The 13,132-nt window shown below is 33.0% G+C and overlaps 1 protein-coding gene across 1 annotated transcript; it reads left to right on the top strand.

Annotated features, from left to right (window-relative positions):
* The first annotated feature begins 5,309 nt into the window (after window positions 1-5,309).
* LOC116109965 (probable F-box protein At2g36090) lies at window positions 5,310-6,548 on the top strand. Its single transcript, XM_031396209.1, has one exon. It carries the CDS (start codon window positions 5,428-5,430, stop codon window positions 6,451-6,453), a length of 1,026 nt encoding a protein of 341 aa, XP_031252069.1. The 5' UTR covers window positions 5,310-5,427; the 3' UTR covers window positions 6,454-6,548.
* The last annotated feature ends 6,584 nt before the right edge of the window (window positions 6,549-13,132 follow it).

The raw sequence follows: 13,132 nt of genomic DNA, 5'->3' as shown, positions 1-13,132 counted from the left end.
GGTTTAAGATGAAATAAAATATTTATCTGAAGTTGTTTGGGATAATAATCTATGCTTTAGAGTTGTTATCATATCTTTTAACTTACGGGTATATTACTCGCTAGCATGAACATTTTCTTGTTAAAGCCAAAACATTTCTAGCTTCTCAAACATGTTTAGAGCTTCTTAACATGAAATTTTTTGTATTTTCATACTATCATCCTCATAATTATTTCCTTTCTCTTCTAGTTTAATTGTAGAAATTATTTCTTCTTTTATTAAAGTATACATGACTTGTTACTCATTTGGATGATTAAGGAAGACATTAATATTCATTCGATTAGTGTAGTGAAGCTGTCGAATCTGATCACTCAATTCTACAATGACTCTTTGATTCTCCTCATTCACTTCATTTGTAACTTGCAATTCATCGACATTGGGGGTCTTAATTTTGTAATGCTTAAAACGATTGGCAATTGTCTGTGGTTTCACAATTCCATGAATGACAGTTATCTGTGTTGGTTTCAAAGCACAATCTTCTATCCGTTTCAAAAGTAAGCAATTGAAACCCTAATATTATTAAAACATGAATTGAAAACCTAATATTGTACTACTAAAACATGAATTATGAAATAAGAAATTTTTTTAACTACACCTCTATTAAGTTATAACCTTCTTATAGTAATAAAATTAATTAGTCCTACCATTATAACTACTCTTGAAATTCATGAAAGGATTTGCATTTTGAAAGTTCCTCGTCTAAACAATGATTTTTTTTAGGGTTATTATTAATTGAAGGACATTTTTTTTTTTTTTTTTTTTGAAAATAAGTAAAGAAAAAAACACAAGTTTTATTTATATCAATAAAGGGACACATTTATCAATCAAAAGATAATAGTCTATCAAGGGTTTATTTCATGTACATGATTTTGAGATCTATTAGTATTAAACTCATCCGCTTCGATAATAAAATATTAAAAACATTATATCCTCATAATATCACCCCTAAATACATATATTAATACTTATTTGAAAAATACAATGAAAGTCATTTTTCAGAATTAATGAGAAAAATAATTTTAAAAAAAAAATATGTGTACTTTGATAAATAGATATTATCCTATTTTGTCTAAAGTTTTTCAAGTTATCATCATCGGTTTAATATAATTAATTAATATTCTGAATTATAACTCGGAGATAAATATATTAATACTTATTTGAAAAACAAAATGAAAACCTTTTTTTATTTGTGTGTGTGTGTATTAATGGAAAAAAATAATCATTGGTCTAGTGAGAGGAAGTTGATTTAGCCGTGGCAACCTCCTAGGTTCGAATCTTCCTTGTGACGGAACTTTAGGAGGCGGGATGTGGTTGGGATTCAGTTTCTTTGTAAACTGTATTTGTCAAAAAAAATTTATATATATATATATATAATGCTTTTTTTAAGGTAATCATAAATCAGTTTTATGAAATTATGATTAATTAATGAAAGAATTATAACTTGAAGAGGATGATTAATCTATATTGCTTGCATGTGTAAAACTTTAATTAAATGAGTAACTCAAAACACAATTAAAATCAAGAATTATAAATGCATCAATCACCAAAATTATTAAAATGTGAAAACTAAAGTTCATCGATTGTAGTTGACCTTTTACCTTCCTCTTAATTAGTATTTGAAACTAAACATTTTTGATTATTTACAATAAAAACAATGTGCTTTTTCAAGTGTCTCATGAACAACAATTGAGACACTTGAAGATAAATTTTATAAATTAATTTTTTTTTTTTTGTCTGTCTATTTCTTGATTATATTGTTTTAGTAAATTTATCGAGCCAATACAAATTTTATAAAGTATTATAATTCTATATTATAAATTAATGCTGTATATTAAACTATAAATTGTTATAAGATTGAAAATAAATATTAAAAAAGAAGATTCTAAATCTAAATTAGGTAGAAAACTCCAAATCTCTAAACAAAAATTTAACTCTAGATTAGATTTTTTTAGTAACAAATAGATATATATTTTGTCAGACGATTCTAGCTGCCCCAAAGAAATATTTTAAATTATTTTGACACAATGCAAAACCAGTTGAGCTACAGCTATGGTTGGTCAGTTACACTAAAAAAAATGCCTGGATTCAACAATGCAACTATTAATTAGGTGTAATTCTAATAAATGACAGCTTAATTACTCGTTTTAATTTGGTCAACTCGCACATCCCAATTTATGTTAATCCATTAATTGAAGAGTAAACGACATTTTCCCACTAACGTTTACCTTAATGATATTTTTCCACCCAAAGTTTATATTCTATTATTACCCAAAATCAGGTAAAATTTCTCTCAATCACCACCATTTGAATCTCTGATCTCCTCTCTATAAAACCTTCTCACTCCGATATCTGATTTCTCATCAATTAATGACCACCACAAAGGTAGGGTTTTTTTTTTGTTTTTATCTGATTTCAGCGGTGAATATTCAATCGGTTACCACTATTCCATCCACCAGCTTTCACTTTACAAAACTATTCTTTCTTTGGCTCTTGATAACTTGCTGAACACTAACTGAGAAAGTGTAGTGTATTTTGGGTATTAATATAATATAAACTTTAAGAGGAAAAATAGTATTTTGAAACTTTTTTTTGTGGGAAAGTGTCATAAGACAAACCTTGGGTAGGAAAAGTCGTTTACTCTTAATTTAATTCATTGCTTAAAATTCAATTCAATCCAATTCTATATTAAAATCAAATAAACCCATTTCAATCTATCTAATTTAATTTTAATCAAGTGTTTATGTGTGGGGTATTACTTAATCTAATTTGATTGAATATATTGGCGTGTTTAGATTTTAAACACCTTAATTATTTAGTATGGCAAATGATATAAAATATGAAATTAATTTTAATTAAAACTTTGGATTACATCATGGGAGATATGAACTTTGAAAAAGAATATTATTGTTAATATATTTTGGTAGTTGCTTCATTTAAACAAATATTTATGTTAACATCAAAGCCCTAATCCTTGAAATTGAAAATTAGCTAAACATCAATATCACTTACATCAAATGAAATTTTATTTTAATATTAACACGGACCACCAGTGAAATGTAGTCCATGCATATATGAAAAGTCATTTAAGCATCATTTTTAATGGTCTGATTAAGTATCTTAATTAGCTTAATTATGAATTAATATAATTGACTATTTCTGATACCCTTTTTGGATGCCCATGCATTTGAGTCATTTTCCACAAGTGACTCCTAATTACAATTAATTGTCCCAAAATTACAATTAATTATCTACTTACTTCAAAGCCGGCAACAGCAAGTGTTGTGATACATAATTTTGGATCAATTAGTCAATTTGTTATTTTATTTATAAATAACACATTCTTTGGGAATCTATAGCTCTCTGTATTATGCTAAAGCTTCTTCAAGTTATATTATACTAATTTATATTAGCATGATTATGATGGTTTAAATCTAATTTATTAACTTTCTTTTAAATATATCTAATTAATAATGAGAAAATTGTTGAATAAATACTAAATTTATATTGTTGAAAACTCATAAGTGCATAACTTGATGTCCTCTTAGTAAAAGATAAGAGTAAACGATTTTGGCCGCCCAAGGTTTGCCTTAATGACATTTTTCAACCCAATTTTTTTTTTTTCAAAATACCACTTTCTCAACTAAAGTTTATATTTCGTTAATACCCAAAATATACTTCATTTTCTCAGCTGATGTTCGGTGAGTTTTTAGGAGCTAAGGTAAGAGGGGTTTTGTAGAGTGGAGACCGGTGGATTAAATGGTGGTGACCGATGGAAATTAGCTGCAAATGGGAAAACCTAGCTTTATGGTGGCTAGAATTCGACGAGAAATCAAGTATCGCAATGAGAGGGATTTTATAGAGAGAATACCAAAGGTTCAAATGGTGGTGGCGGAGAGAATTTTCGTCGTCGGAATCAGTTTTGGATAGTAACGGAATATACTTTGGGTGAAAAAGTGGTATTTTGAAACTTTTTGGGTGGAAAAGTGATTAAGGCAAACCTTGGGTGTGAAAAGTTGTTTGCTCAAAAGATAATTATTGCAAGACTTAATAGAATCTGATAGAACTCTCGTTAATAAATACTAATTTATTTTTTTGGACTTTGAACAAAATTCTGTTAACTCATACAATGATTATCTTTTATTAATGAAGAGTTCAAGTTTCTATTTAAGAAAACTACAGAAACAACTTGTTTGCATAACATATGATTTTTTAAAATCTAGATTGATCTAAGAAACTAATACAAATAAATATGAATCTATTTAATTAAAATTTATATAAAACCTCTAAAATTAAAGGGATTATATTTATAATATATGATCTTGAACCGTGTTGAATACGTAATGGTTTAGTACATGCACGATCCACCAAGTTGAATATTAATTAATAATAAAGCTTCTACAGAAAATACTGCCAGAAAAAAAATCCAATTTAGAAGCTTGACAATTTGTATCCACGGGCACTCAACTGCTAATTAGACAACTAATTCGTTTACTAAAAATAAAATTATAATATCCATCTAATTTGTGATACCAAATTTGAACTTATCCGTCCATTTTCAGCCAAGCATTGATATATTAATTTAACTCTAAGATATATTTAATATTGGAACAATGATGTAAACCCATCACCGGTTTATATATTGTTTATATAGACAGAATGTAAATATATACTATTAAATCAATCATAATCCATGAATTATTTTTAAATAGCATTGCGATTAAAATATTTAGATGATGATAATTATTGTATTAAATTATTCAAACCACAAATATTTTAAATAAAAGCAAGCGCTACGTAGTTTCTACTTTGTCCCTTGGACTATATCAACGTTCAAAATTACCTAAATCCAACCTGGTTACTCTTATAATTACCAAAATGCCATGGATTATTAAATTTTTTTTTTTCATTAAGGCTAATGTAATGTTTGAAATTTACCAGAATGCCACAAGCTCCTTTTTTTGTGAATAAGCTACCACCTTTGGGCTTTGTTTCAACTTTCATGTTATAACAATCAACTCACCTTCTTCCTACCAACAAATTTAAATTATTCATATTATTATAAAATTTATATCATACTATTTGGATTCGATTTTAATAACAAAAACATATTTTAAATAGTTTTATACTGTTAAGCAAATTAATTATTTTTTATTTATTTATTATAGTATAAAAATAATAAATGTTAATTAATTGGTTCCTACCAAATTTACAAGAACAAAAGGGAATGACAGGATTGTAATTAACTTCAAACAAAAAGTCATTTACAAAACCGTCATTTCATATAAACTCTCTCCTCTTTCACTCCAACTCCTATATAAACTTCCGACTCCAAACCATTTTGAATCAAAGTCAAAACTCATCAAAAGGTTAAGACTCCGTCAGCCCAACATGGCTTCCTCCGTTGAAGCACCACCACCATCATCCTCCGTCGTCAATGGTTCACTCTCCGCCGTCCATTCAGACATCTTGGAAACTCATATCTTAACACGTTTAGACGGCCCTACTCTGGCCTCGGCCGCCTGCGTCTCCTCCCAACTCTCTTCCCTCACCTCTAAACAATCCCTCTGGACAAACATTTGCCATTCCACGTGGCCCTCCACCGACACGCCACGTATACAGCAACTCATCTCCACCTTCGCTCCTCACGGCCCCCGCTCCTTCTTCTCTAATTCCTTCACTAATCCCGACCCCGACATCACCACCACCACAAACCATGATCACTGCCGTTCATCAGAGTTAATCTCGGCCGTTGATATTTACCATCGCAACGAGCTCGTTTTCAGTAAAGTTGTGGAAACTGAGACGGAGAGCGGGTGGTTCATGTGCTCACCGTTTAGAGTTGACGTACTTGACCCGAAAGATATGGTTCCGACCCGAATACCGTACCCAGGTACTGATAACACGTGTCAAGAATTGGAAGAGGATTTTATGCTAAGCTGGATCTTGATCGACCCGATTGGACTTCGGGCGATGAACTTATCGAGTTACAAGGCGGTGAGCGTACAGCGTCACTGGCTAAGTGGAGAAATACAAATCCGGTTTGGTTCAATTTTATCGGGCGGTCAAAAAGGGTCGGGTTGGGAGTTGTCGCATTGTGGGATTGTGGTCACGTGCGGTGGGACCAAGGGAGGGCAGATGCACGTGAGCGAAGTGTGTTTACAGGTGGAGGATATGGATGGAATGCATTTGAATGGGAAGGATAGTTTGGTAATTCTAGACAGGGGATTTGAGGGTAAAAGGGGAAATATAAGGGGGAGGGAAGTGAAAGGAAAGAAAAGGTATGAGGAGTATATGGAAAGGAGGATAGAAAGGAAGGAGAAGAAATTGAAGAGAGAAGGAAGATTAGATATGTTATGTGTGGTTTGCGGAGTAATAATATTTAGCTGTCTTGGGTCTTTTATTTTTTGGAGATAAAAATAACTCTTCAATTTTATTTTTTAAAAACTTTTGAATTTTCCCTTTAACAGGGAATAAAGAAAGCGACAAAAAAAAAAAAAAAAAGAAAAAAAAAAAAAGAAGGAAATTTATAGTCAAACACTTTGTAAATTTCAAATTTGAAATGATGTAAGTGATTAAATTATTGAGATTATTGTGGAGACAATGATGTAAGGAAGACATTATTGAAGTTTATAATTTGATTTCTATATACATAAAAAATGACATATGCTTTCAAATAATCAAAAGCATTTTTTTTGGTTAAATAATATATTTATTGGATATGGTTTGATTAAATAGATCAAATGTCTTTTGGGGTATCAAGAGACTATATCTCAACCTACATATAAACTTAAAAGACAGTTTTGGTGACAATTTAATTCTGTCTTACCAAGAGAATGAAAATTAAAATCTTTGTAACCTATTGATCTACAATTCCAGTAACTCAAAAAATTACAGTTGTCCCCACCAATACAAGAAATGGTCATTAATACTCCTTGCCAGTTTCTACTAAGGTTGTTTTATAAACTAAATATGAATGAATAGTTAAATTCGAATGATAGATTTATTTATTTTTTGTAGCTTTAATAGTCTCATAGGTGTTAAGTTGTTTGTTTTTGCATATAAAAATATTTCAAAATTTTCATTTTGACTATACCCTTTTGCTATTAGATATTAGGTTTCTTAAATATATTTTTAAGTCTTTATTAGTTTAAAAAATGGAAGAGCTAATAAGTTCACTAATACAAACTAATTATATTAAAATCAAAATTTCCAATTCTTTGAATTAGTATTATGTACGCGTCTTTTACAAATTTAACAGTCCAGCTTTTCAAGATATCTTTTCACAAGTTTTTCTCCATAGCTTTCTCATTTGTTGCACCTGTAGGAGATCATGAGAGAACCAGTTGCAATTTGAATATTTCAAACTAACATGTGATCTTTCACTAGCTTTTAGTTGTATAAATAATCTTGATTCTCTAGAAAAAAGGCATTGAGAATTTCAGTATTCAAAAGATAGTTTATTCTATCAGAGGTAAAGAGCTCCCCTCCATAAGCTCTACTGTTTTTGTTTTTACATTTTGTTGTGAAATTGAAGAATTGTATGTTTTCAATTCATTACTTTACACTCATGATTACAGGTTTTTATAGATAGAATATACTCTACGTAATCTCCTAATTATGTCAATATAATATACCAACATAATTAGGAGATTATAGGATATCAAATACATTATGAATATCCTAAGACTAACATAATTAAGAGATTACAATATATTCCTGAAATATTCAGAAAATTTCAATTTGGTGCGTAGATGTCACACATGCCCAACTTGTCTAACACTTATGAGAAAATACGCTTGGAGACAACCTTGGTAAGAATATCGGCCAGCTGATCCTCTGATCGAATCATGGTAATTCAATAATCTTTTCATCTAGTTTTTCTTTGAGGAAAAATCTATCTACCTCAACATGTTTCGTACGATCATGTTGAATTGGATTGTGAGCAATATCACATGCTACTTTATTATCAAAATATAGCTGGATTGGTTGATTAGGTTGATAGCCCAAATCTTGCAGGAGAAATCTTAGCCACAAAGCTTCACAAATCCCAAGTGCTATTCCTCTAAATTCTGCTTCGGTGCTTGAGCGTGCCACAACATTCTGTTTTTTGCTTCTCCACGTGACTGGATTACCAGCTACAAAAGTGAAATAACCAGAAGTAGATCGCCTGTCATCCACTGCTCTGGCCTAATCAGCATCAGTATATGCATTCACATTTTGGTAGTCCTTATTTTTAGTAAATAGGATTCCCTTTCCAAGAGCATGTTTTAAATACCTCAAGATATGCATGACTGCATTCATATGTTGTTCTCTAGGATTGTGCATGAACTAACTAACTAACTACACTCAATGCATAAGCAAGATCTGGCCTAGTGTGAGATAAGTACATCAATCTTCCCATAAGTCGCTGGTATCTCCCTTTGTCAACTGGAACTTGATCAACTTCGACTCCCAATTTCAAACCTTCTTCAATTGGTGTATCAGCTGGTTGACATGCTGACATACAAGTTTCCTGCAATACATCCTAGGCATACTTTCTTTGTGATAGAAAGATACCTTTATAAGATTGAGACACTTCGATTCCGAGAAAATATTTCAAAGGACCTAGGTCTTTCATCTCGAATTCTTCTGACAAGTACTTTTGCAGAGCCTTCCTTTCTTCTGGATCATTTCTTATCACCACCATATAATCCACATATACAATAAGTGCAGTGATCTTTCCTTGCTGTTTTTTAAGGAACAATGTGTGATCTGAATTGCTCTAATGGTATCCAAAAGACTTCATAGCCTTAGTGAACCTCCCAAACCATGCCCTCGGAGATTGTTTTAACCCATACATTGACTTCTTTAACTTACATACCTTTTGGCTATGTTTCCCTGGTAAAATACACCCTGGTGGAGGATCCATATAGATCTCTTCAGACAATATTCCATGTAAGAAAACATTCTTTACATCAAACTGCTGTAACGGCCAATCTAGATTTGCAGCCAAAGATAATAAGACACGTACTGTGTTGATTTTGGCTACGGGTGCAAATGTCTCTGTATAGTCTATCCCATGAGTTTGAGTGTACCCTTTTGCTACTAGTCTGGCTTTAAATCATTCGATCGTACCATTAGCTTTATACTTCACAGTGTAAACCCATCGACATCCAACAGTCTTCTTTCTTGGTGGACGATCACTGAGTTCCCAAGTCTCATTCTTCTGTACTGATTTCATCTCTTCATTCATTACAACTTTCCATTTTGGATCAGATAAGGCTTTCTGCACACTGTTAGGAATAGATACAGTAGATAATTGATTCACAAATGACATATTTGATTCTGACAGACGATGGTTAGACACATAATGGCTCATGGGGTATTTGACCTTACTAGATAGCTCAGGTTCGTATGTTGGTTTAGGAATCCCTCTAATACTCCGTGGTAGTAACTGTTTCCTAATTGGTTCAGACTCAATTGGTTCAAACTCTAAAACAGGAACATTCTCAACAAATGATGGTTGTGACATACCAGGAGTGAGAGGCTCGGATTGAGAAGTTTCTACGAACGGGTTTGATACCACCTCCACATCTTCATCATCCACTTCATTTTCTTGTCGAACAACAGGTCTAGCCTGAGACTCATAGTCTCCCACATCTTGAACAACATAGTCAAGAGTTTGAATTTCTTCTTGACAATACTCCCCCTGAAGTTTAGACTTAGCAGAAAAATACATCAATTCTTCATGGAAGACAACATCCATCGTCACAAACGTTTGATGAGTTGGAGGATGATAACATCGATACCTCTTTTGATGAACACCATACCCAACGAAAACACATTTCAATGCACAAGGGAATAACTTATTGTGCTGATGTTTATAGAGGTAAACCAAGGCGATATAGCCAAAAACATGAGGCGGTAAGTTTGGGACTGTTGGAGCATTCACTACGTTACTAAGAGCCTGAAAAGGTTTTTGGAACCCAATGGAACTAGATGGTACCCGATTGATTAGGTAGGCTGCAGAAGTAAGAGTTTCTCCCCAAAAAGATAACGGTATGTGAGCTTCTATTAATAAGACACGAACGACCTCTAATAAGTGCCTATTTTTTCGTTTAGCAATAACATTTTGTTGGGGTGTGTTGGGACAAGTAGTCTGATGAATGATACCATGTGTTGCTAAGTATTGTTGAAGATCCTGTTAGGAAGCGATCCATTTACGTAACGGAAAACAAAATCTTTTAACAATACGGATCGTTCCACAGAACCAAGATCAGGGCACAAATTTACAGTTTATATCAAAATAAGAATCTGTAGAAAATTAATCTAGAGTTTAAGAAATCATACGCACGTTTGGAGGCTCCTACAAGTTGTCTCTGAATGTATTTTGCTACTGACCCAAGTGTAGGGTTGAACCGACATAGTCCACACGAAGATAATTGCAAGGAACTAAAGAGGGATTTGTTAGATCCTCTTTAGCCTTAAGAACAAAGAAGGAAATGAAGAGTATTTGATTTTCAATCAAAAAAAAAACTGGCGTGGGAGAGAATGTTTTGGGGCTGTGTGTTTTTCTCCTTTTCAATGAATGAGTGAAAATGAAAAAAACATCTCTTCCCTTTTACAATTAAAACTTTTCTTTTATAGTAATATTTTAATTGCCCTATTCCCATATGGAATAGGCTTGGGCTCCAACCCAAACACCCCTTATTTACAAACACTCCCAATTAAATATTTATTTTATTTCATCATTATCTCAATTAAAATCAATTAATATATATTTAATATATTAATATTTAACAATAATGATAATTTATTTAAATATATGCGAACACATATTTAAACATAATTTCAATTATTTAATTTTTCTAACAAATTAAAAAAAGGCTATGACCTCAGCAAATTTAATTGCACTATGAAATTACCAAAATACCCTTTCGCCTAAAAACATGAAAACGCCCTTCTAACTTCCTCGCTTTTAAATTATTTCTATGTGTGTGACCCATAGACTCCTCATCATACCAGCAATGTATAGTATCGCGATTAACACCAATTAATCGTCTCACTAATACACAGACCAAGATTGGCCCCTAGCAAGACATTATGGCCACTCGATAGATTCGGATTCAGCAAAGTAGCTACCTGTCAATGATATGGTTACCGTATAATTTGATCCTTTCATCCTCTGTTATCTTGACGAGACCGGGGCATAGAAATAGTGTCAACCTCCGGTTATTCTCGATATTATGTATTTAGTTACAGGACCAATAACCTGTATTATAAACTGGATAGAGCAACAACTCAATCCCACTGTGGCCACAGTTTTAGTGTCATTGCCATTTACTGAATTGCGCCGTGAGATAACTTCTCCCGTACCCAGGAGTGATGAATCCTCTGTCTATCCACTATAGTCTTGATACACTCCTTGATGTAGCCAATCACTACCATATTGACAGCTCTGAATAGAACTGCATTAGGCTAGTGTCAAACTACACCAATCGGTGCACAAGGCGCTCTGGTGATCTCAAGTCTAAGGATCACATGCACCCACCATTCGTTAGAGGATTTGTTTCATAGACACTAGGGTTACCATCCATATGGAATCCTCTAGTGGGTCAGTCCAATGAACTTGCCTACAGCAAGCACCTATGTGTTGTACTAGATTGTCACCAAACAACCTTGACAAGTGAGATCAGTCACTGCCTTTCGACAGGGTCGTTCAACACTATGATAGCCTTACCGTATTATCTGTGCCCTTACTTCAGAATAATACTAGGGCTACAGACGTTTCTAGAATGACCACCATATGTGCTCATAGGGTTCTCACTATCAAGATTTGAAACACTTGATACACTCATCGCGGTTTTACCATTCTAAGGACATATATCAATACATATTGCAATAATAATGATTTACGCGATATGGAATAAAATGCCTTTTATTAATCAATGAACATTATTACAAAGAGTCAATTCTACAATAATTGATTGGTTCTAGGGCACTACTCTAACAATCTCTCACTTGCACTATAGCCAATCATTCATGTATTTAATACCAAATAATCTCAAGTGCCTTTCATGCTTCTGCTGTGATAGAGGCTTTGTCAGTGGATCTGCGAGATTGTCGTCAGTATGCACTTTACTAATCTGCACGTCTTTCCTCTCAACAATTTCTCTGATAAGATGGAATCGTCTGAGTATGTGTCTGGGCTTCTGATGAGACTGTGGTTCCCTGGCTTGGGCAATTGCTCCATTGTTGTCACAATAAATGTCTATAGGATCAACAATCGTGGGAACCACACCAAGTTCAATAACGAACTTTTTAATCCAGACTGGCTCCTTGGCTGCATCTGACAATGCAATATACTTAGCCTCCATTGTAGAGTCCGTTATAGTGCTTTGCTTGGAGCTTTTCTAGCTCACTGTACCCCCATTGAGACAAAGTACAAACCCTGATTGCGATTGATAATCATCTTTGTCTGTTTGGAAACTAGCATCACTGTATCCTCTTACAGTGAGCTCATCTTCCCCTTCATAAACCAAGAACATATCATTAGTCCTCTTCGGTTAGTGAACGACCCAATTACGTAGCAGAAAACAAAAACATAAACTACATGGATCGTTCCTTAGAACCAAGATCCGGGTACAAAAATCACAGTTTATACAAAAATAATCAAATATGTAGAAAAATCAGTTCAAGATTTAAGAAACATACGCACGTTTGGAGGCTTCTCCAAGTTGTCTCTGAATGTATTTTGCCACCGACCCAAGTGTAGGATCGAACCGATAAAGTCCACATGAAGACAATTGCAAGGAACTAAGGAGAGATTTGCTAGATACTCCTTAGCCTTAAGAAACAACAAGAAAAATGAAATGTATTTGATTATAGGCAAAACCAAAACTGGCGTGGGAGAGAGATTTGGGGGCTGTGTTTTTCTTTCTTTTCAATGAAATAGTGATGAATGAAAAACTTAACCTTTTTCAACTAAAGTTTTTCTTTTATAGTAATATTTTAATTGCACTATTCCTATATGGAATAGGCTTGGGTTCCAACCCAAACACCCCATGTTACCAAACACTCCCAATTAGATATTTATTTTAATTCATCATTATCT

The sequence above is a fragment of the Pistacia vera genome, unplaced genomic scaffold (assembly GCF_008641045.1).
Source record: "Pistacia vera cultivar Batoury unplaced genomic scaffold, PisVer_v2 Contig591, whole genome shotgun sequence".
In the NCBI taxonomy this organism is placed as follows: Eukaryota; Viridiplantae; Streptophyta; class Magnoliopsida; order Sapindales; family Anacardiaceae; genus Pistacia; species Pistacia vera.
This window is presented reverse-complemented; position numbering and strand designations above follow the sequence as displayed.

What these genes read in the sequence shown, in the direction of transcription:
- LOC116109965 (XM_031396209.1), top strand. Translation starts at nt 5,428, where the DNA reads ATGGCTTCCTCCGTTGAAGCACCACCACCATCATCCTCCGTCGTCAAT.